General features: G+C 36.4%; 1 protein-coding gene across 4 annotated transcripts in view; it reads right to left on the bottom strand.

Annotated features, from left to right (window-relative positions):
- TXNDC16 (thioredoxin domain containing 16) overlaps nt 1-26,339 on the bottom strand; it is an 86,158-nt gene that overhangs the window by 10,282 nt on the left and 49,537 nt on the right. For all 4 annotated transcript variants that reach the window (XM_065940585.1, XM_065940584.1, XM_065940586.1 and 1 more), the window contains 7 exons: nt 25,204-25,321; nt 20,616-20,759; nt 19,802-19,861; nt 14,574-14,742; nt 14,117-14,253; nt 5,368-5,452; nt 3,564-3,702 (listed from right to left, as the gene is read on the bottom strand). In XM_065940585.1, the coding sequence (XP_065796657.1) occupies nt 3,564-3,702; nt 5,368-5,452; nt 14,117-14,253; nt 14,574-14,742; nt 19,802-19,861; nt 20,616-20,759; nt 25,204-25,321 (852 nt within the window). The remainder of the gene's footprint in view (nt 1-3,563; nt 3,703-5,367; nt 5,453-14,116; nt 14,254-14,573; nt 14,743-19,801; nt 19,862-20,615; nt 20,760-25,203; nt 25,322-26,339) is intronic.

Below are 26,339 nucleotides of genomic sequence, written 5' to 3'. Positions count from 1 at the left end.
AGATCCCCTTTTCTCCAAACTCCCCCATGTTGTCTTATGTTAACTATTGTCATTTCTCTTCTACATGAGTTATGTCCCCTTCCTAAAACCGACAGATCCTACCAAACCAGCAGAACAGATCTGATGGATATGGTGTGATGGAACCATCACAGCTCAATTCAAAAATGTATTGAGAATCTTAAGACCTTCTGCTGGGTGGGTACATGTGTGCATGTGTGTGTGCTCGGTTGCTTGGTTGTGTCCGACTCTTTGCGATCCCATGGACCACAGCCTGTCAGGCTCCTCTGTCCATGGGATTTTCCAGGCAAGAATACTGGAGCAGACTGCCAGGGGGGATATTCCTGACACAAGGATCAAACCCATGTCTCCTGCTTCAGCAGGCAGATTCTTTACCAATGAAGTCCCTTATGCTGGGTACTGAGTCAAAAAGAAGTAAGATGCTTACTCTGCCCTCAAAGAGTTCATAGTTCAGAGGAGGAGACACATGTGCAAACTGCTGTGATCCAAGGAAAAATTTTAATGTATAACAATAAGAAGACCCTAGTGGCTCAGCAGTAAAGAATCAGCCTGAAATGCAGGAGATACATTTCGATCCCTGGGTTGGGAAGATCCCCCGAAGGCGGGCATGGCAACCCACTCCAGTATTCTTGCCTAGAAAATCCCAAGGACAGAGGAGCCTGGTGGGCTACAGTCCATAGGGTTGCAAAGAGTCCAACACGACTGAAGTGACTGAGCATGAATAAGGAAGCCTAGTGGCTCTAAATTAAAACTAAAAAACAAGGTAGGGGAGCTCATGGGTGATTTTAGGACGTGATATTTGACCTGGGCCTTGGATAAGGAAAAAGACCCTGACAGACTGAAGTGTGTGCTAGAGCGGGGATTCCAGATACAGGGAGCAGACAGACAGGTGTTAGGCATACAGAGGGTCTGGGGAACAGTGACCCTGACGTGTGTCAGACTCAGGAGGCCAGAAGCAAATACGGCTGTAAGACCACATGGGAAAATGACTAGAGAGGTTTTCTAGCTCCCAGAAATACTGAGATTTTGTATCAAATAAGTCACATGGTCAGGCCTGTTTTAGATGACTAACTAGAGTATGAATTTGTGGAAAGATAGGCCAGTGACAGGCACTGCTCTTTCCTGTTAGGAAACAAAGACTAAGAGTTATGCGAGTTTAGTTAAGATTAGAAACTCAAAAGTTAGGAATCATCAGCTGGTATAACGACCCATGTAAGTTACGGGTATAGACACTAAGTCTCCCAAAGAATGAATGTAGCAAAAGAAGAAAAAATGGTTGAAGATGTAATTCTAGAGTGGCATGAGGGTTGAAGGCACACCTGGAGAGGACGGAACTGCAAAAGCCGAAAGAAGAGAGAATTTTAAAAAGGAACAGCACAATCAAGGGTTTTGATTGCCACTCAGAGGCCACCCAGAGAAAAAGAAAAGGTCATCAAATACGGTTACTGTTGGATATTTGGCTATTTGAGTATATAAGAGACTATAATTATGTGTGTTCCCATATTCTTATTTATAATAAAAGCACAAAAATGAACTCAATGTATTTGAGAGAAGTGCTAAACATATTACCCAACAAATAGTTCTAACTATGACAGCTGTAAATTGCTTAACTGCAATAACTACAAAGTTAATTAGCACATAAGTAGCTATGATCTGGGGCTTCCATGATGACTCTGATGGTAAAGAATCTGCCTGCAATGCAGGAAACCCAAGTTCGATCCCTGGGTTGAGACGATCTGGAGAAAGGAATGGCTGCCCACTCCAGTGTTCTAGCTTGGAGAGCTCCACTATTAAACTCCACAGAGGAGCCTGGCGGGGGGTTGTGAAGAGTCAGACACAACTGAGCACTACCACTTTCACTTTCAAAGATATTCAAGACAAACTGTCAGACAGACAAGTGCATACAGGAGCCTGGAGAGCAGGCCCAAGGTCTGGGTTGGCCATATGAATCGTGAGCCATTACATAGACGGTATACATGTCATTCTCCGGGTGGCGCTAGTGGTAAAGAACCTGCCTGCCAATGCAGGAGACATAAGAGATGCAGGTTCAATCCCTGGGTTGGGAAGAACCCCTGGAGGAGGACGTGGCAACCCAATCCAGTATTCCTGCCTGCAAAATTCCATGGACAGAGGAATCTGGTGGGCTACATACAATCCATGAGGTCAAAGAGTTGGACATGACCGAGTAACTAACATTTAACTAACTATGATCTGGGCATTATTTACCTGGACTAATTTGTCATCAGGTTCATTATAATAAAAGTTTGACTTATAAAAAAATGTTTACCATCTGGCCATCCACTGCTCTTTCCTATCCAGAGGAAGTCTTTCTAGTACCTAAGGGCAGGCCAGAAGATAGCTACTATATACAGTCACTGATGCTCTCGACTTAAAAGCTCCAACACCAAGCAGCATTAGGAAATTTAACAACAGCACACATGGAATGTTATTTAAGTTTGGGAAAATATATCCCTAAATTTACGCTTGGTTAAAGAAGCTATGATTTATTCTAATTTTCCTCTTTATAGTTTTCTGTATTATCTGGGGAAAAAAGCTAACGTCTTATAAAAATTCCAAAAATTTTTAGCACTATGGATGCACTAAAGAGACAGTCATTTAATAAAGTCATTAAAGGCAAAAATGTTACTTTAATAAATAATTTAGAAAACCACATCCTAAAAATGTTAATGATTTGATTAATTATAAACTGTAACTTTAATTAGGGAAGGGGAGTTAGTAGGACTGAGGCCACAAAAGGACTTAAAGAACACATTCATTTCTTTAGCCTAAAATGTAATATTATTTAGATCATCATGACAAAAGACAACAACAAGAGGATATTCATTCAGTATTTATAGTTGATAATATTGCTCCCATGTCACTTTAGAAATGTAGAAAAGCATCAATTTATAATATTCTAGCTGTGTTTAATATTAATGAAAAACAACCAAAATCAAGAAATGCAGGTTACATCTGTTGTGCCTTTAAATCCACATTATACAAAGTAGGCATCAGAAAAGGACTTTAACAAAACATACTTTTCTCTACAACAATGTAAGCAATACTAGCTAACATTTGCTGAGTGTTTACCAGGGGCTAAACACTGTACACAGAACACTGAACACCCATTCTCATTTAGTCCTTACAATAACCATTTTACACATGTGGAGAGACGCTTACATACAGCCAGCGAGGAGGCAAGCAAGGATTGGAAGTCTAGCATGCAGCTCTCTGGAATCCAAACTTGCTTCATGCCAAGTTTCAGCCCAGATGGAGTACTTCAACTGGCCATAAGCCACAAGCATCCCAGCAAGAAAAATAATCCAAAGACATGTAAACTTTTGGCAGTGGATTAAAGGAGCTATATGCATGATGGGTGAATAATAAAACAGAGCAACCCAATGAATCTAGAGCTCACCAAACATCATGCCCTGTGCCAACAAAAGATGGAAAACCATGTGTTAAAACACACACTGTTTTTCACACTGTCTTTAACTGCTCTAGATTTTATTTCAAACAACATCCTTATTATAAAATATACTCACAAATGTTTCCAGTGATGCATTTGTTATTATTTGAACTATGTCTTGCACATGGACGTTAACTAATGGAATGCTCTCTATTTTGCCTTCTTTGTGTCTGGCAAGCAGCAGGGCTGGAAGAGTTACGGTATATTTACTTGACCTGTGGAGAAACGGAGTATTAAAATTCCCAACTAAAATACACCAAGTCATCAAAAACATGAACAGTTAGGCCAAGAAGTCACAGTGGAGGCAGCAAACGGGAAGCCCTACTAAGAAAAAAAGAAAAGAGAAAATCTCCATTTCCAGGCAAACTTAGCTTTTATGTGAGGCTACCTGAGCAAGTTCAAGAGCCTTGACAACCTAGATTAGAAGAAAACAACAGATACTAATCTAACCAGATTTTATTCTTTTCTAGACAATTTACTCATCAAGAAAATGTCTAAACAGGACTAGGAACACATTGAATGGTTCTTAACTTTTTGGACTGCTCACCAAACTGCTGAGCAAGGAGATAGGCATTTATGAGAATAGGCCTAAATTTGCCAGGCACTATACCAGGTGCTTCTAGTTACATTTTTATTTAACCCTCAGAATGGCCCTATAATCCTCATTTTACAGATGATGAAAGAGTGATAAATAGCAGAGACAGAATTCACACTGAGGTATTCCAGATACAGAGTCTGAGCTCTTTCCACTGAAAGAGAATGTGAAATTTGCTCTCTCCTACCACTACTTTTGCTAACTAAAGAACCTAAACCTAAACCTAAACCTAAAAGAAAATCACTAAATAGGAAAAAACGCCCAAGTGAAATTACCAGTGATATGGTAACATTTACATCATGTAAAAATTCAATTCATGCTAAAACAAAGTATCAATCTGAAGACTGGGCTTTCTACTGCCCAGTCTTCAGATTACCTGGAAGGTACTCTTAGCGGATGTATCAGTTATAAACAAAACATACTCTGAAAACTACTGGTCTAGAAGACAGTGGGTGACTATCCATGTGTCAGCTGAATAGGTCTCATATTCCCTAGAAGTCTAGAGTTCGGTATTCACTTTTCAAGTCACTGATTTCTTGAATAGAAGAGGAGCTCAATCATCAAATGCATGTGTCACCAGTGTTCAGGATGAAAGATTTAATTAAGCTCAGAAATCACAATTGGCAATAGTATAGTCACAATTGGCAATATATATAGTAAGAAACACAAACAACTCCATGTGTATCTGAAGATAAGTCAGTGTAGAATGTGATGTGTATTAATAACGTCTAAATTCTCAGTTCATTCATTCTGCAGCAACTGAAATATTAGAGAGTTTATAGGAGCCCCAAATTCTACAAACAAAGCAACTTAAGTGGCTAAAAAAAGCACTGCTTAAGTGTATGTCTACAATAACAAAATTAAGTAGAACTATCAGTTCATCACCTAAAACTCTGGGAGAAATATGTAAAAACTCTGATTTTTATGCATACCTTGATGGCAAATCAAAACCCAAACACTCAAGATGTAAAATTTCTCAAAAAACTATAACTGCAAAGAATTTAAACTGCAGGTAATAGAATCCAAAGAGGAAAAATTTTATAGGAAGATGAAGTAGTATGAATCCAATGTTGCCTCATGGTGGGGGGGGGGGGGGCTCTAGCCTAAAGAATTTTGAGTATGGAAAAATTCTAAATAGCCAGATAGTACTTTCCAGATTTTCCCAGGATGAAATTAAAAATTTAGGTATGTTGCTGCCCTATTTTCCTTAAAAAAAAAATCGTGTGAAGACAGCTAATACATTATTTTGCAAACTTCCTCCTCCCTAAAATTATAATACACTTACAGTCTCAAAACATCTTCTTCAGAATAAATTCCTGTGGTAACATATCCTTTTAGGTAGTTTCCTGCTTCAGTGAACTCTTCTTTTGCTATAAATATACAAACAAGATAAAAATCTGAAACCTTTAAAGTTATATGTGCTATTCAACTGATGAACAGATTTATAAATGATAATGCTTTATTACTAATTATAAATATATTTCAGTATAGACCTTGTAGCTTCCCGGGTGGCTCAGTGGTAAAGAAGCCACCTGCGAAAGCAGGAGAAGTGGGTTCAATTCCTGCGTCAGGAAGGTTCCCTGGAGAAGGAAATGGCAACCCAAGCAAGCAGTCTCGCCTGGAGAAGTCCATGGACAGAGAAGCCTGGTGGGCTACAGTCCATGGGGTCACAAAAGAGTTGGACACGACTGAGTGACTAAACAACAAGTGTAGACCTTACACACCTTCTTGGTTCTTAAATAAACCTGTTATCATGACATTTGATTATTATAAAAATGCACATTAATCTAATACAACATACATAATGTACATAATTTAATGTTCTGTAAATAAATGTACTCTAAATGTACAGTTGGCCCTTGAACAACATTGAGTTTGAATTGCACAAGTCCACTTAAACATGAATTTTTTTCAATAAATAGAGTACCTGCATTTTCATTTTATAGACATTTAAACTAGGTGTGGAGAAGTCTTTGTTCCCCATAAACTCAGAGATGGATGGGGAGATCACAATGGGGAGATGCGGAGATCTCAATCAGAGATGACAAACATGTGGAACCAAAAGGAGGGTTTGAGTCCCAACTCTATCCAAACTGAGCTTGCTGCCCTTGGATAGATCATTTATCAAACCCATTGTTTTTAAGGCAGAGACAGCAGCATGGATGGAGATTTTTCACTGCACAGGGGATCAGCACACCAAACTCCCTCGTTTTCAAGGGTCAACTGTAATTTATAAGATTTATAGGGTTCTCATCATACAGATTTGTTAAATAAAAATTTGGTGCCTTTTAATCTACTCCTATGGCAAGGTAAACGGAGACAGCTGTGCTATATGGAGCCTGGAAAGACAAGCAGGTATGTGAAATGATGCACACCTCATACCACAAAACCGAAAAGGACCGACATGCACAGAAAAAGACAGAAGGCTGGAAATTCTAGTCCTCTGACAGTGTCTGTGTTCAGTTCAGTTCAGTCCAGTCGCTCAGTCATGTCCAACTCTTTGTGACCCCATGAATCGCAGCACGCCAGGCCTTCCTGTCCATCACCAACTCCCGGAGTCTACTCAAACCCATGTCCATCCAGTCGGTGATGACATCCAACCATCTCATCCTCTGTCATCCCCTTCTCGTCCTGCCCCCAATCCCTCCCAGCATCAGGGTCTTTTCCAATGAGTCAACTCGTCATGTCTGTGTTAGGGTTCTACAATTATGAGGGATTTGCATCTTCTTTTTTTATTTCCTGTATTTTTCTGTAAGGCGTTTTTGTTACTTCTGAACTTTGATTAATTTGTGTATTAGTCTTGTCCCATTTGTTATGATAAGCATATTCAAAATAAGAACTATTATCTCTGCAGGTTTCTGAATACAGTTTCATAAATGAGAGCATGTTCTGGATCTTACAACCCAGAAGCAAGTCTGAATTAAACAGCTGTAGACTAATGAGAAAAGAGCAGAGATGGACTTTTGTAAATGATGTATTCTTGCCAACTGAAGGCCAGATGATACCTTGACTGGCTCCATGAAAGGTTCACAGCAGTTCAAATAGAAAAGCAATGATGGAAGAACTGAACCATAAAGCACCTAGAGGTCTGGGTAAGCTGAGCCCAGAAGATCTGTCCCTCAGCAGTCAGCACTAGGTTCATGATGTGAGCACCAGCACCGTTAACACTGGGTAACCACCAGATTTTCTTTAAAAATGATGCATGCTTTCCGCAAGACTGAGAAACATGTAGTAAAGCCACTTACGAGGGTGGCAAGATCCACCTGCAAGCAGCACTGAGAAGTCATTTATAATCACAAATTTAATGAGAAATGAATAATCCATGAAAACATTTTCTTTAGCCTGTGCTATGCCAAAGCAGAAAAGCTACATAAGAAAACCAGGCAACTAGAAGGAACTGAGTGCCTACACTCTCATCTCTAAGAGAAATTTCTCTAAATTCTGATCAATAATTGATGACTGCTACCTAAAGCAATGACATAATGGAATCTGTTTTAGCTTCTTCTTTTTTAAATAAAACACAGTGGGGAAAGTCACAAACATTCCATATAATTTGCTCATTCATAAGATTCTAAACTCATGAATATGTTTCTGGAAGGATCTTCATGAGTCTACTTGTACATAAATCCTAAGAGTTCCTTGGGGAATGGGAGTATTTAAGACTGTAGACCTCAGCTCTATATCCGTTTCCACTAAATCAAAGTGTAAATTCCCCTTTGAATGTTTGAAACCAGGCACATTCTCCTCTTTGGTGAAAACTGCCATGTATGTCAGAATATATGGCAACCCAAATATAAGGAAATGATCAGTTATCTAAATATAAAAAGTTTTTTAACCACTATAAATATACTTGAGATGTAATATTAATAGTGACTTACAATATTTAGTTGTTTTAACTTTAAGCATATTTAATTGCATAAAACAAATACATTAATTTAGCAATACTGCTTCTTTCCACTGTTACATTTTATTACATAGTTATATTTATACACACACATATGTAGATTCATCTGTATTTTAACTCTGTCAGCAAGAGGCAAGAACACCCCAGTAACTAAAAGCATTCCTAACTCCTAGATGTCAGCTTTTAGATTCAAAGTCTCACTAAAGGAAACTGGATTCCCTGGAGAGCTGGCTGATTCTAGGAATGGGGCTGGGAACATTTTGTGGCAAAAGGACATTCAAAAAACAATGGAGACATATCAAAAGGTCACAGGTACCAGAGATGAGGGGGGGGAAAGCATAATAGAATGAAAGGGATCCTAGGACAACCTGAGCAAACTAATGATAGTGACTGATTATAATCCATTGAATAAAATAAGAACTCAGCTAACCATACTGATAAACAAATAAGTAGTATGCCAACTAATAAAGGTAGAAGGAATAATGGAATTAGAAACTGCCGACTTGGCAACTATCATAGTAATACCTCTTTCAGACAGTGAGTGGATTCTAAAACTGGTATGCAAAAGTAAGATGAGAAACAGGACATTTACAGAGTTTTAAATTATATTCCCACAAGGTATTTATTAATGATAAGGGGAAAAGTAGTAACTTTCTAGTGGAGGGTCCTGAAAGATACACGAGAGGATAAAAGAGACATTTCAGCTTTCATGGGACTGACATTAGTCTTCAAACCATTAGAATCTACATGAACAACAATTAATATCTCATACAAAAAGTGCTCAGCAAATTCTGGTAGTTAGCATTTGTGAATATAATTAAAATGAACATAAAAATTTTATGGATTCATAAGAGCCCTTTATTGCTTTATGTTTTCTCATTCAGTAGATGCTGAAAATCCAACTATCACATGAATGTCTGCAAACAAAAACAAACAAAAAAGAAGAGGAAGTAATACCTGACTTAAAAGGCTTAGAAGCAACCAAGCCATTAAAAAAGCATCACATCCAGACTACACCATTCTGGTACACCAGAACCACCTTCATGTATCAACACTTTAGCACTATGCTTTTGACATTTGTTTAGAGATAATTATATGTAAATTTTATCATCATTTGTATAGAAACATGGTCAAGTACAGTGTTTCTGGGGGTCATGCAAGTGCCTCAGTGGTAAAGAATCTGCCTGCCAATGCAGGAGATATGGATTCAATCCCTGGGTCAGGAAGATCCCCTGGAGAAGGAAATGGCAACTTGTTCCAGTATTATCGCCTGGGAAATCCCATGGACAGAGAGGCTGGCAGGCTACGGTTCATGGGCTCACAGAAGAGTTGGACACAACTTGGCGACTAAACACCAGCACACTGTTCCTTATGTTGATCTCTAAATAAAATCCATATGTATACAACACATATATGAAAAATTCCTCTCAGCATGTACAATCAGAGAAATATTTTCTCTACGGGTGACTCAGCACCCTAACTTGTATTTTGCCATTTATTATATAATGAGGAAAGTTGGCAAAAATTTCATCTTTGTTTCTATTTGCTACCAGATTGCTCAGGGTTAAGTTTTATGATCACTGTATTGTTTCTAGGTATTCTACCTAATTATCTCCTACCTTTATTGCTTGACTCTTATCCTTGTTTTAATGATTTTATTGTATTTGTGCTTTTTATTATCTATAGACTAAGTCTTTTCGGAAGGAGGCCCAGTGTAAATAATGTAAATAATAAACAAGAACTTCAGGACACCAGGCACCTGAGGTAGGCAGAAAACAAAGTCAATGTGGGTGAAAAAACAAGAGAAACGGGAAAAGGAATAAAACATAGAGTCATTTACTTCATGATTTTTCATAGAATAGAAATTAAAAAGTTATACCCTCTGGATTTTGCCTTCTAAGATGGTAAGCCACATGGCACACATTAACAGTCTTATTATTCTTATTAATGAGTTTTTTTGGCTTTTTATTTTAAAAAAATTTGAAGACAAAGTAGAAAGGAAAAATTACTAGACAGCAATTTGTCTAGTAGACAAAAAGCAAGAAAGAAAGCAAAATTTAATAAGAATCAATAGTTAATAGTATCAACTATATACAATTATCATGCTGGGCATTGGGGACCTTCTTCCCATACAAACATTCTTAAAATATTTCATTCAGATTTTGAAATTCATCTTAAGTAAAAGAAAAATGAAAGCGGAAGTTTGCTACATAAATGGAAACAGTATGAGAATGCCAATTAAACATTGTTACTTGCCACCTGCCTCTGTAAGGATGAGGTAACTAACCATTTTAGTTGTGTTCAATTGAACACACCCTGAAAGGAGTTCAGGGTGGATCTCAGGAATGAGGCACTCTGCACTCTGGGAAAAACTGGCAGAACAAGCCTTCAGATGGATATTTTCAGCAGATTTTATGGACCCAATTTCTTGTATCTTTTCCTATCTAGAAAAGCAGCACTAAAATCATTAACAGAGACATCTGCTCCTTGAGACCAGCAGCGCCTTCTTGTGACTAGCAGCAGTCTTCTGTCAAAACGTGTGCTTGCCTGCATGTAATCCTCTTCACCACAATCACATATATACTGCCTCCCCGCTCAGTTAATCAGAGGATCAGCAGATCCTCAAAACTATCTGAGAGGTTGGCTCCAGGCTATAAACTTCATTTTGCCCCCAAATAAAACTTAACTCACAACTCGCACATCGTGCATTTTTTTTTTCAGTTGACATGATGAAGAAAACACTTTTCACTACCCAGTCAAGAGGCCATCCATCTCCAAAGCCAAGAGAGAATAACATTCTAGGAAAAGCCATTGGTTACAATAAATATCCTGTGGACTCTCTCTCTAAAACTTATTGAAAGACACAGTCCTATGAAGGACAAAAAAAGCAAAGAGAAGCAGTTTAAGTATAGACAAGTTGTAATGTTAAAAGAACACTATAGCCAATAGGGTAGAGAGTATTCTAGTTGCTCAGTTGTGTCTGACTCTTTGCGACCCCATGGACTATAACCCACCAAGCTCCTCTGTCCATGGATTATCCTGTTAAGAATACTAGAGTGGGTATTCCACTCTCCAGGGAATCTTCCCAATCCAGGGATCAAACCCAGGGCTCCTGTCTTGCAGGTAGATCCTTTACCATCTCAGCCATCAGGAAAGCCCACTGGCGGGCTTATGATACTATGGAAAACCAATGATACTATGTAAAACAAACAAATTAAACTTATTACTATAAGCATTGTATCAAAGCTGAAGGCAAAGCATTAATTTGAAATGCATCAAAAATAAGATGAATTAGTTTTCTTAGGTTTAGTCTCCCAAGGAAATAGAAATGAAAGCAAAAATAAATATGACCTAATCAAGCTCACAAGCTTCTGTATAGCAAAGGAAATAAAAAATAAAACAAAAAAACAACCTATGAACTGGGAAAAAATATTTGCAAAGGATGCAACCAATAAAGGCTTAATTTCCAAAATACACAAACAGCTCACACAATTCAATAACAAAAAACAAAAAACCCAACTGAAAAAATGGGTAGAAGGTCTAAACAGATATTTCTCCAAAGAAGACATACAGGGGCCAACAGGCACATGAAAAGATGCTCATCATCATTAATTATTAGAGAATACAAACCAAAACTACAATGAGGTACCACCTCACACCAGTCAGAATGGCCATCATTAAAAAGTCTACAAATAATAAATGTTGGAAAGGGTGTGAAGAAAAAGATACTCTCTTATACTGTTGGTGGGAATGTAAAGTGGTGCAGCCACTATAGGAAAATAATATGTCTGAGAGAATAGCATTGAAACAAGTATACTATCAAGGGTGAAACAGATCACCAGCCCAGGTTGAATGCATGAGACAAGTGCTCAGGGCTGGTGCACTGGGAAGACCCAGAGGGATGGGATGGGGAAGGAGGCGGGAGGGGGGATCGGGATGGGGAACACATGTAAATCCATGGCTGATTCATGTCATGTATGGCAAAAACCACTACAATATTGTAAAGTAATTAGCCTCCAACTAATAAAAATAAATAAATGGGTTGAAAAGCAAAAAAAAAAAAAAAAAAAAAAAGGAAAACAATATGTGAAAGTTGCTCAAAGAACCAAAAATAGAGTTGCCATATGATTCTGTAATTCCACTCCTAGGCATAAGCCCAGACAAAACTATAACTTGAAAGGTTATAAGCACCCCTGTGCTCACAGCACACTATTCACAATAGCCAAGACACAAGCAACTTAAATGTCCATCGAAAGATGAACAGATAAAGAAGATGGGGTACATACATATATAATGGAATACTACTCAGCCACGAAAAAGAATGAAATAATGCCATTTGCAGCAACATGGATGGACCTAGAGATTATCAGACTAAGTGAAGCAAGTCAGAAAGAGAAAGACAAATACCATATGATATCACTGATGTGTGGAGTCTAAAATACAACATAAATGAGCTATCAATGAAACAGAAACAGCCTCACAAGCCAGAAAAGACTAGTGGTTGATAAGGAGGGAAGTGTGAGGGAGGGAAGAATTGGGAGTTTGGGATTAACATATACAAACTATTATATATAGGATGAACAAACAACAAGGTTCTACTCTATAGCACAGGGAACTATCACAGTATCCTATGATAAACCATAATAGAAAAGAATATGAAAAAAAATGTGCATAACTGAGTCACTCTGAGGTACAGCTGAAATTAGTACAACATTATAAATCAACTATCCTTCAGTAAATTTTAAAAAAGCATTTTTTTTAAACAAGAAATACTAATGAAGCATAAAACAAGCAACAAAAATTTGCATAAGTTTAGACAATATGTGTAAATGCCTGAAGTTCACTTAGAAGAGTCAATAGGCAAAAAAGATAAGAAATTGTCAGAAAGAAAAAGAGACGACCCAATCATATTCAACATGTTTTATAAAATAAATTAGATTAAGTATCAATAGGTAAAGTGAATAAAATAGAAAACATTCAAAAAGATATGTGTATATAGATTAGCTATTCAGAAAAAGACAAACACTACATGATCTGGCTTTCACGAGGTACTAGAGGAGTTAAATTCATAGACATGGACAGGAAAATGGTGTTTGCCAAGGGCTAGGGAAACAGGGAAAGGGAGTTGTTCTTTAACATGTAGAGAGTTTCAATTTTGTAAGATGAAAAAGTTCTGGAAATCAGAATTTGCACACAATAGAAATACAGTTAACACTAGTTAACTATACACTTATAAATGATTAAGATGGTAAGTTTCATGTTATCTGTGTCTTATCACTCACAAATTTTAAAAAAGAATATTCAAGAAGACAATATAGTGTAAGAAAATATTATAAATTAAAGCAACAAGAAGAGACAGGTGACTATTAACTGATCAGAATGATAAGGATCTTCTATAGCTAAAGCAATGGAAGAAATCTCAAAATCAATAAATTTGAAAAAAATTTTAACTATTACATATAAAATTACTAGACAAAGCTAAAAAGCAAACAACAAACTGGGGGAAACAATTGGAATATGAGTAAAATGACAAAAGCTTAATATCTTTAATATATTATAATCTCATAGTAATTCTTTAGACAAATGTAAAAACCTTTTTTTAAAAAAATGAATAACACATACATAGTTTACAGAAGACAAAGTTATTCTCCTACTGGTAATCCATAGCTATTAAATAGTCTAAAATCTACATAAAGACTCATAAATAAAAATACTCTTTACATATAACAAAAAGAAAAAAGGAAATAAAAGAAATTATTTGTTGGTAAACAGTTAAATAAATTATGGTATTTTCATCCAATCAATTATACAGCCATGATGTTTTTGAAGAATATTAATCACATGAAAAAATGCACCTACTTAATGTTAAATAAAAATAGCAGATACTAACCTAAATACACAGTACTAGCCCAATTACATTAAAATGTATATTAATATTCAACACATAAGAGTTACATTAAAATTTAACAACTCTAAAGATTTTTATTTTTCTTCAAACTTCTTTGTATTTTCAAAATTCTCTACAATTGAGTTCTCTTTAATTTAAAAAGATATTAATTCTTTAAAAAGAAAACAAGTAAACAAGCCTTCAACTATACATTATATAATTTAAATGTTCAGCTCCACTTACCTCTTGTCATGGTTGGACTAAACAGTCCCAGTACTGACATGCTAGAATAGGAGATTAGGTCTTTATATAATTCCCCATTTAAATATTCTTCTGCTTCTTGGACAGACGTAATGTTCACTGGGCATGAAATCCTGTTGCTGGATGAATATTTATAGTCAAAATTAATTTTTAAAAATACTTCTCAGCTTGTAAAAATATATATATATACTGAACTTAGTATATTCCATAGGATAAACATCTGACAAAATAAAGACAACCGAACACTATTCTAAAAAAAAGGAAAACAAAAAATCAATCTCATTAAATAAAATTTCTATCTCCCCAAAAGTGATAAAAAGTAATAGGCTCTTCTCACCAGTGGTCATACTTCCTTAACCTATCCAAGGTGTGTCAAATAAGTAAGGGAGTTGAATAGATCTAAAACTTAAAAAGTCTTACGGTGAAGCTGAATACTTACAGTTGAATAAATTTTAAGAGATCTTCAGTTCCCAGCATGCCAGTGTAAGATACCGGGTTCTGGCCTTCCTTGTACATCTTTACAACAGGAAATTCGGTAACATTTTGCTTGGTACACACATGAGACCAATCTGCACAGTTTACTCTAGCAAGCAGCATGGTAGATGTGCCTAAATAAAAAGAAAATGCACATTTTTATAAATGTTAATGTAGAAAACTCAGTTGTTGAGAACTGTTAATGTCTTTCTATCCCATTCTTATTTCAGCTTCTCAGCAGCATGACACACTCCCGGGGCACTCTCTCCCCTTGGTTCTCTGCAGCACCTCCTCCCATTGGCTGCAACCTCTCAAGCTGCCTCCTTTTGTTCCCTTTTGCAGGCTCTTCGGCCAGGGGAGTCAGGAGTTCCCTCAAGGCTCAGTTTAAGTTGCTTTCTCTTCTTGTTCTTCAGTCTCCTCTAGACAATCTCAATAATCATCAACAACCTAAGAAATCCTAAATTTTTAGCTTTGGCCCAGGCTCCTCAAACTTCCAGATCCACGTGTCCATACTGCCTTCTCCAGCTCCCTTTCAACAGAAACATCCTCAAACTCAAGACATCTAAAACCAAACACGGTTTCTTTCCTCTGAACAGTAGTGAACGTTGCCATCCTGTCCAACTCTGAAAGCAAAGTATCGCCTGTCACACCTCCTCATTCCTAAACTCCGCAGGTCCTACCTCATCAATCCACATGCCTTCCAATGTTACCACCTAAATTCTGAGTACCTCTTATATCTGTCCCTTTCTCCTTCCTGCCACCATTCTAGTCATCACTTCTCCTGATTCATCTCCCAGAATTTAACATGTCTCTACACTGAAGCTAGAGATAACTTTTCAAAACGCAAATCTATTTTGCTATCAGCCCACCTCTACCAATTTTACCAGTTCAGGTCTTTCTCACCCTTCAGATCTCTGCCTGTGTGACCATTTCAAAGAAGCCTCCACTGACACCCTGATCTACATCTGATTCTTATACTCCTAAAGGACCGTGCTCTTTTCCCTACCTCATCATGGAATTATGTACTCATTTGTGTTGTTGTATGATCTGAGCTTCCTGAGATCAGGGACTGTGTCTGGTTTCCTCACCACTGATTTTCCAGAATCTAGAGCAGTCCTAGTACAGGAAATACCTTAAATATGTGTGTGAATATACTATCTAGGCCCTCCATGATATTTATCTAGGGCTTCTCTGATAGCTCAGACTTCCCTAATGGCTCAGACGGCAAAGCGTCTGCCTACAATGCGGGAGACCTGGGTTCAATCCCTGGATAGGGAAAATCCCCTGGAGAAGGAAATGGCAACCCGCTCCAGTAATCTTGCTTGGAAAATCCCATGGACGGAGGAGCCAGGTAGGCTATAGTCCATGGGGTCACTAAAAGTTGGACACGACTGAGCAACTTCACTTCACTTCTCTGATAGCTCAGTTGGTAAAGAATGTGCCTGCAATGCAGGAGACCCCAGTTCAATTCCTGGGTTGGGAAGATCCCCTGGAGAAGGGATAGGTTACCAACTCCACTATTCTTGGCTTTCCCTTGGGGCTCAGCTGGTAAAGAATCTGCCTGCAATTTGGGAGACCTGGGTTTGATCCCTGGGTTGGGAAGATCCCCTGGAGAAGGGAAAGGCTACCCACTCCAGTATTCTGGCCTGGAGAATTCCACGAACTGTATAGTCCATGGGGTCGCAACTGAGTGACTTTCACTTTTCACTTTCACATATCCAACCTGTCTCAACAGTATAATTTCATACATATTTATTTAATCTAAATAATCTCTTTTCAGCCTGAGAAAACACACAGCGGAACCTCAAAGAGAACTTCCTACTTGTTCTCTACTAATACAGTTGACCCTTTAAAAACACTGTGTAAGTTCACTTATGGATTTTTTTCAATAGTGAATACTACAGTCCTACATGATCCAAGGTTGGATGAATCCATGGATATGGAAACTTGGATATAGAGCAAACGTGTATGCTACTGCTGCTGCTAAGTCACTTCAGTCGTGTCTGACTCTGTGAGACCCCATAGACGGCAGCCCACCAGGCTCCCGCGTCCCTGGGATTCTCCAGGCAAGAACAGTGGAGTGGGTTGCCATTTCTTTCTCCAATGCATGAAAGGGAAAAGTGAAAGTGAAGTCGCTCAGTCGTGTCCGACTCTTAGCAACCCCATGGACTGCAACCTACCAGGCTCCTCCGTCCGTGGGATTTTCCAGGCAAGAGTACTGGAGTGGGTTGCCACTGCCTTCTCTGGCAAATGTGTATATGGAGGGCAAAACCTGTTATACTTCGATTTTCTCCTGCATGGAATGTCAACACCCCTAATCCCTGTGTTGTCTAAGTCAACTGTATATGCAAAGTTCTCCAGTTCTCCAAAATATATAGTTAGGTGCAGAGATATCAAAAACCAAATAACAAAGTAGCATACAACTCAGCTAATGAAAGAAAGGAAGAAAATCTAATAAAAGGAAATTTTCATATAGTATTAGATCAAAGAAGGAATCTTTGTATATCAATTTAATTCTAAATTAGGATGTAACCTACCCTTATGACTAAAATTGTGAAATGCAATATTTTAATATTTTATCATCAAAAGTTTTAATACTAACAGTTCATCCTTACATTGTGATCCTAGATTCTATCTCAGAGTCCAGTCATCTTATAAACCTGCTACCTAATACAATGTCTATTACATATTATGTATCCAATAAAAATTTGTGAAATGTACCCTGATATTTCTTCATGAACAAATTTTCAGTGTTTACATTAAAGTATGTTAATACCTGAATAATATATGAGCATACAAAGATAAATCTTTATTCCTTCTAAGCTTAGATCTACTCTATAAAGTTCTTATCTCCTTTATTTTAGTCATTTAGTCAATAAATATCTAGTGGTGCATGTACTGGTCCTTGTTCAGATGGAGTTTCATACTATGTACTGCCACCAAAGGACACCATTATGACATGGTGTCATAATAAATGTAGTTCTCTTCCTTCAATAAGCATCCTCAATGGGTCTACCACTGCTTAAAATGTCCCGGCAGTCCAAGCTGAAAACTTTGATGTTATCTTTAAAACTGAAAAAAGAATATTGATATATATTATTAAAAAATGATAAGGCTACTTATATTGAAGTTATCATATTTTAATTTTCTTTGCTGTAAAATGGTTTCAATACTTAATCATGTTTCGAGTGGAATAGTCTAATGTTCTAAGATTACTGTAGTATTACACTCCACATACTTTAACAACACAGCAATTTCAAATAAGGATCCTAATTTAAAAGAAAAACAAGACTCAGCTACAGACACTATGTAATTATGAAAACTTGACACTTGCTGCCACCTTGTGACTGAGTATAAAATATTCTTCATCCTCTTGGACTAAGAGATAAAAAGTGGCTTTTTCCCAAAACTAAATGCCCAAAGTATTACAATATTGTCCTAGTTTATAAAATTAGAGTATAGGCTTCACCATAGACACAAAACATTATTGTTACCTATAGTACGCATTTCTATACACAGCCCCATGAACTTCCAAAATAATCCACCTATCTGATATCTAATTACTAAAAGAATTGTTATTCATAAAGAACATACTAATTGAAAAAAGAAATCAAGTCTTTAGGTTGGTTAATATGCTTTTTTTATTCTACAAACACATACAACTCAGAGTCCTTGCATTGAGGGGCCAGGTCTTTATTTGGTCATTAACAGAGAAGAAAGTAAGAGAACCTTCTTCCATTTTCATTTGGTATCTAGCCAAATGGGCTGGGGCGGGGGGATAATTCTAGTATTCAGCGATATTATCCAATTACTATTTCATTATGGTTTATATTTTCCTACTTTTTATTTCTTCTAATCATTTTACCAGTAAGGCTGAAAAACCTAAGAGAAGAAACTTAAATCAGTCTGTAGATTGCAACCATAAAGGAGAACTAGAGAATGACAGGATTTGCTTTTAAAAAAAAAACTAAGGATCATATTATCTACAGACTTAATCATCCCTTCACTTGGGGAATGAAGTAATCAAACAATGGATCAAATGTAGTTTGGAAATGAATGGAAAAGAAATGGATCAAAAGTGATTTTTTATATCTCTGTTGCTTTTATTATTATAAAACATATTGTATTTTGGGTTGACTTTCTGGAATCAACTTCTTGAATTCACAAAAGCCCCACATATATATATATATATATATATACACACACACACGCACGCATGCACACAAGTTGTACACCAGTACACCTTTTCCACAAAATAAAACAAAATTTATGAAACTCTACTATATTTGCTAATTCATTCCCTCAACAATTATTAAACATGACAGACTCTGTAATGTAAGACAATGCACCAAGTCCAATGAGCTGAGTATATGGCATACTTTCTTTCCATAAGGAACTGACTAAATTATAAAAGAAGCTGTAAGCTAATGTTCCCAAAAAACTAACCAGTGGATGCATTTCTAGAGTAGCCAAGAAAAAGACCATTTAGCCATAACAGCTTTAATTAACAAGAAAAACAAAGTAAGAAGAAATTATATTAAAGATACAAAGCATGATATAGACTGTCTTATTTGAATGATTACAAAATATTATACTTACCTAATCTATTACTCTCTCTCTTACTAAAACTAACAGGCCTCCCCACTCCTTCTTTTGTCTTTGCTGGGACAGTGGCATAGACATTTTGAGTTCATTGCTTGGATTACTGTTTGTCTACCACTGAATCAGGTTTCATAGAATAGTTAAAATAAGAAGATTCTGGCTATTAAGAAATTCCCTACCCATGAAAAGCTAACTGTATAGCTTCAGAAACACTGGGATCTTAGAGCCTTCATTAGACTGTGAGACTATAGGCTTATCGATCAAAATTTTATTTAATGATATTTAGTATATATTTAATAATATTTAACAGTAACTGGCACATAGTAGGCACTCAATAAATGTTTGCTGAATGACTGAATTCAGCCAAAAAGTTTACTGGATTAAGTATAAAGCTATAAGACAATTTAATGAAGACAATCAAACGGAATGCTCCTAACAGTTTTGAAACTCATGGTTCCTTAACGTATTAACCGTGGAGACACAAACATAATAATCTGAAAATTGGTTTTCTACATCTTCAGTGTGACACAATTTTACAAATAGCTATAGCTCAGAACCACGAAAATAAACATGCCTACAACAGTGTAATACCTTTCAGTTTAACTGCCACGTCGATATAGGACTGCAGAAATGCCATGGATACTGCTTGCCCTACATTAAAATAAAAAATTAAATAAATATTACAAAATACATATTTCTAAAGCATCCATACTTATATATAACAAACATATAGGTTAATGGGGTATCTCAAAATTATTTTATACTAAGAAATAGTCTAATATGCAGCACTCAGTATTGTCCATACATTCAAGAGAGTTCCAAATACAACTAATTTTCTACATTCATCTGGCAAGGAGAGTAATTGAACGGCTATTGTTTGAAGATAAAAGCAATATAATGCCTATAAACCTACAATAACTGTTAATCTATTAAAATCATTAGCTTGAATAACAACAATTATCCAAATTAGTAAGCTTAACATCTAGTTTAATCATAATCTTCAATTTATAAGTCAGATATATATAATCAGGGCTTCTCTGGTGGCCTGCATGGTAAAGAACCTGCCTGCAATGCCGGAGGCTCAGATCCCCTGGAGAAGGGAACGGCAACCCAGTCCAGTATGCTTGCCTGGAGAATCCCATAGGCAGAAGTGCCTGGCGGGCTACAGTCTATGGGATTGCAAAGAGTCAGATACAACTGAGTGACTAACACTTTGACTATACTATATGCTATCAGTTTTACAACCCTAGAAACAGCTCCGAAGTAAATTGTTTAAAAGTGTGGGACATATGAGAGCTATGTCATTTTACAATGTGTAATAACAGAATGTAAAAGTAAAATCTGCCTACTTTAAATGTCCTAATATGCAGTACAGTAGTCACCTCTAAAGGCTCATAATACTCACAGCCAGCATAGAAAAGCACTATGCTGTCAGAAGCCGTTACTGTCGCATGAAATGTCTCTTCTGTTAATTCCACAGTGAGTTCCAAAGGTAACTGTCTCTTCCTGTCTCTGTAAACAGTTTCTTCCACTTCATCATCTTGAATTCCTGAAATGTTTGAAGAGAAATTGATATAAATATAAATCTATAATTTAAAATATTTAAGCTCTTCTCCCAGGAAAGCATATGAAAATTTGGCACTTCACAGAAACTCATGAATTCATACTATCTTAATATTTAAAATGCATATTTAGAAAACTTTCCAGTTGTCTGGCTTCGTATCTTCAATGACTCTCAGATGCTTCCTGACCTAGAAATGATCAAGTTTTAGTTAATTCCAAAAGGAATTACTTACACTTGTCAGTAATATAATAAATATAAATATAAAAACAATAAACTTGTCAACAAATAACATTTGTTTCTAATCAATATATTAATTTATAAGCTAAAAAAGTCCTACCACACATGTTTGACAGTATTTCTTTAGCTTCTACTACACAGCAAGCACTGTGATGGACACTAAGGAAAGTGGTAAGGAAAGCAGACATAGTTCCTGACCACACAGTTTCTATCTATGGAAAAGTCGATCAATAAACTCACCACTAAATAAATACATAACTATAAATGTGATCAGTTTAAGAAGAAAGGCAAAAGATACAGTGAGAGAGTTTAACAGGGAGATGTAAGCTGGGCGATTCAAAGTCTACCAGATAATCAATAAAAGAATGTTTTATTTTTTTTTAATTTATTTTTTTTCTACTATTTATTTTTTTATTAGTTGGAGGCTAATTACTTCACAACATTTCAGTGGGTTTTGTCATACATTGACATGAATCAGCCATAGAGTTACACGTATTCCCCATCCCGATCCCCCCTCCCACCTCCCTCTCCATCCGATTCCTCTGGGTCTTCCTAGTGCACCAGGCCTGAGCACTTGTCTCATGCATCCAAGAATGTTTTAGACAAAGAGAACAACATATGCAAAGACTGAGACATAAAAGAGCTCAGCATACTCTAGGCACTGAGGGAAGGCACATTTGACTAAGACAAAATAGACTGAAGAAATGACGTGAGAAAACTCTAGGCTTTCTAGATCATGTGTGTATTAGTCGCTCAGTTGTGTTCAATTCTTTGCGACCCCGTGGACTGTATGTAGCCTGCCAGGCTCCTCTGTCTATGGGACTCCCCAGGCAAGAATACAGGAGTGGGTTGCCATTTCTTCCTCCAGGTGATCGTCCCAATCCAGGATTGAACCTGCATCACTTACGTCTCCTTCTCCTGCATTGGCAAGCAGGTTCTTTACCACTAGCACCACACGGAAAGCCATAAAAGGCCATATAAACCAAGAAATTTAGATTTCATTCTATGTGTATTGAGTTATGGGTAGATTCTGAATATGTAAAACTAATTTCATTAACCACAATATATAGAAATAATGAATCATTGTGGTATACAACTAAAACTAATATGTTACATATCAATGAAATCTAAAAAAAACTTTTCATTAAGACAGACCCACCCACCCATTTATTCATCTATCCATTCAAGTATGTAGTAAACACACATAAACACACATATTCTGAATTCACAAATGTCCTGTTGGAAGTTTGTACAGATCATATGGTAACACTGGAGGCACATCTAACTTGATTAGAGAGACAATTAAAGCTTCCTAGAAGTTGACACTAGCTGAACATTATTAAAAGAAAAATGAAACTTAAGGAGGCAGTAGAGGCATCTGAGTAAAATGAACAGCATGTACAAAGCAACAGTGGCATGAAAAAGCATGAAGCTGGAAATCTGAATGTCGACTAAGCATCTGATATTAAGAATTCTTAACCATATAGATGTAGTAATAGCATTATGTTAATTCTAAAAGAATCCTTACATGTCTGAAATACAGGGAAATATTTATGGATGAGTTTATATGTTTGGAATTAGGTGCAAAATAATAAGTAAAGGGCTTTGACTGTAACAGGATTAGCCACTGACTGATGTTAGTTGGGTGAGGCCAGGAAATGGTTATCTGGAGGTTTGTTCTAGTATCCTATTTTATGATACATTTATAATTCTCTGTAATAACATATTAAAAAGAAAGGAAGTGAGAAAGACAATGCATTCAGAAAACTAAATTATTATTTTCCATATGATTTCCAATATCATAAAAGACTAGATCTAGATTTTAGTTATCACATCAGCAATTTTTAGCTGTGTGACTCTAGTCAGTTACATAACTCTGAGTCTCAGTGTTCAAACCTGTGAACCATAAGACTTACGGTATTAATTCTAAGATACTTTCAAATATCACATCCTACGACACTAAAAGTTATGCCCTCAAGATCAAAATTAAAGGTCAATTTTCTCATTTACAGTATCTTCTTATTATTCACATATTTTCATTATCCTGCCAGTTCATTCTTATTTCCTAATCCATCTTTTCCTCTCTTACCTTGTTCTAACACCTTTCTGCTTTCCCATTCTCTTAATAAGCCACTTTAGTTTTTAAATATATTTACTCCTCAGCTCTACATTTCAACTACTTATCAACGTGTATATATATTCTTTTTAGTCACACAAGTTTTTTTCATACTCTCCTTTTTGTAGAGCCCAGTTCACTTAATTCTGACTCACTGTGTGTTCATTTCCTTTGAAGAGCATTTTTCTTTATATTCCACTTTTACATGGCAACAAACTCTTTCCAAGCCTCATCTATCTTTCCTAATTAATGAGAAGGAATGAAAATAAGAGGGCAATTGTGTGTTTGGGCACAACATCATACTATATTATGCGTCAATATGGATTACAAACATAGGAAGTTAAGACCAAACACCCCCCATCCCCAAAACACAAGAACTGGGCTGAGGAGTGAAGACAGGAGAGAGAAAAAATGAGAAGGCCGCACCAAAGGGCAAACTGAAGCCAGAGAGTCACTAAGTAAAATGACACATGGCAACAAAATTTTGAAAAAGGCAACTTCCACTGAGGACAGGAATCCTACTAAACTGACACTTGGATAATTCCTATGACTTTGAAAGTTTGGATATATTAACGATGATAGGAATAAAGCAAGGAGCAAGAGACCAGAACACAGGTCTGCCTATACAATGATGATGCTATGGAGAAGAACTCTGGCTTAAATCATTAGCAGTTCTAACCTCTGTATATCAGAAAACTTTAGAGCAGTGCTCAAACCATGAAGCTGGTCAAGTATCAATTAAACTCAGTGAAAGTGAAAGTGAAGTTGCTCAGTCATGTCTGACTCTTTGCGACCCCATGGACTGTAGCCCACCAGGCTCCTCCATCCGTGGGATTCTCCAGGCAAGAATACTGCAGTGGGTTGCCATTTCCTTCTCCAGGAGATCTTCCCAACCCAGGGATCGAACCTGGGTCTCCCGCATTGCAGGCAGACGCTTTACCATCTGAGCCCCCAGAGAAGCTCAGTTAAAGCTCAGAGGCCTTACTAAATTTATAATACAGATTTTGATCATCATAATAAACGGGTCTCATGAAAAGAATATGCAAATTCCTTCCTTCCTGGGACTCGTAATGACAGGACTACATAAAAAGTATTTACTCAATGGGACTCATGATAAAAATTCAATAATTTACTAAACAGGATACATTTAGTAAATGCACAAGACATAATCCCTGCCTTAGAAGTTTATAATAGACCAGTACAGAAGGGAGAAAAGCAAATGAGCAATTTCAGAATAGGATATGTTATAAAGTATCAGGAATGATAATGGTCATAAATGACATTTCAAGTCAGAATGCTCCACATGCCATTTGTGACTTTGTGCAGATCATTGAACTCTGCCAAAACACAGATTCTTCACCTACAATGAAGGTAACCTCAGCTAACTCAGAGGATAACAATCAAAGTAAAAAATGTGTGGGAAATAGCCTTGAAAACTATAGAATACTTCAAAATGTAAGCGATAGAACAATAAAAAGAAAAACAGAATTGGTAAAATTATGTTAAAATAATGTTAAAATTAATGTTAAAATTATTTTGACATTGTGTTAAAATTAATTTAATGTTAAAATATTAATGTTAAATGTTTAAATGTTAAAACATTAATAATTATTTTTAATGTTATTAAAAATAACGTTAAAAATAATTATAAAAATGTTATCAAAGTTTACTCCTTTTACTGTTAACAATTGTATTCATTTACAACTACAAATATAACTACAGTCATCAGAATTTCATACCTTAACAGGAGTAACAAAAATAAATATCATATTGTGGCTCCTGGGTCCTTTTTAAACATGGAATAGATCAGTAGGACTGAAAGAACTGATCCGGAGGATAAAGGCACAGGCAGAAAGAGAGAAGCCTAACACATAACAATGAAAGGTATCACACTAGCAAAATAAAGCATCCTTGTGTCTTTTCACCCAGTCAACCTGCTAAGATGTGATTCAAAATTAATTTCCTCAGGTCTCTTCATATTCTTGAATGTGAAAGTTAATTCATTGAAATTTCACTGACCTTAAGGATGCTGGGCAGAAATGGGAGGGGAACATGAGCATCAAAAAAACACATTACCTATATTTAGATCTTCCATGTCTTCATATCTGCCCGTTTCCTCAGTGTACAGGGTACTTTCCACATGGAATACTATTAAATCAATATGACTTAATGCCAAAAATTCCATTTGCGCATCCTAGAAATACATCAATTTTAAAAGATATGACTAGAATATAATGAGCCATTTTAATATATTTTACTTGACACTAAAATGAAACTAAACCTGTGAATTTCAATTTTAATACTTAAAAATAAAAATGGGAAATTAACTCCACAATATTAAAAGTATCTAAACATTATAGAAAGATAGTGCAGACTACTAGAAAAGAGGGCAAAACACGAAACTGAAAGTCTCACTTGCTTCTTGTCACAGTTACATTCTACTGAAATCTGAAGTATTTTACATATAACAGTAAGTCCTACCTCAATACAAGATACAAATACATACAATTTTATTGCAAACCACCAAAATTCTTTTGATATTTTACACGACTTAGTGACCAAACCACCACCACCATTCAAAATAATACTTAATCTAAAATAATTTCACTAGAGAGGCCTCTGATGGCCTAGCAGTTAGGATTGGGGCTTTCATTGCCTTGGCCTGGGTTCAATCCCTGGTCGGGGAATTTAGATGCCACAAGTTGTGTGGTATGGCCAAAAAGAAGGGGAAAAAAAGTAATTTAATAAAAATAAATAAATAATTCCACTACAAAGTTCAATTGACTGTTTGGCCATAAACATAAAAATAATACCTGGCCCCAGGTATTTTAAGAATACCAAATTATATTCCATTGAAATTATTCCATTAAAATTTCTTACACTAAGGCTCAACCATAACTTTTTAAAAACATGCAATTTGAGACCACTAGATTATTTTAGTAATTATCCCTGCTGCAATCTCACAATCAAACTTGCACAGATGAGGAGCTATTTCTTACAGATGAGCAAAGAAAGTGGTTTCTAGAGATGGAATCTACTTCTGGTGAAGCAGCTCTAGAGATTGTTGATATAAGAACAAAAGATTGAGAATCTTACAAAAACTTAGTTGATAGAGCACCAGCAGAGTCTGAAGGGATTGATGTCAATTTTGAAAGAAGTTCTACTGTGGGTAAAATTCTACCAACTAGCATTGCATACTACAGAAAAACCAT

Source organism: Muntiacus reevesi, chromosome 7 (assembly GCF_963930625.1).
Source record: "Muntiacus reevesi chromosome 7, mMunRee1.1, whole genome shotgun sequence".
Lineage (NCBI taxonomy): Eukaryota > Metazoa > Chordata > Mammalia > Artiodactyla > Cervidae > Muntiacus > Muntiacus reevesi.
This window is presented reverse-complemented; position numbering and strand designations above follow the sequence as displayed.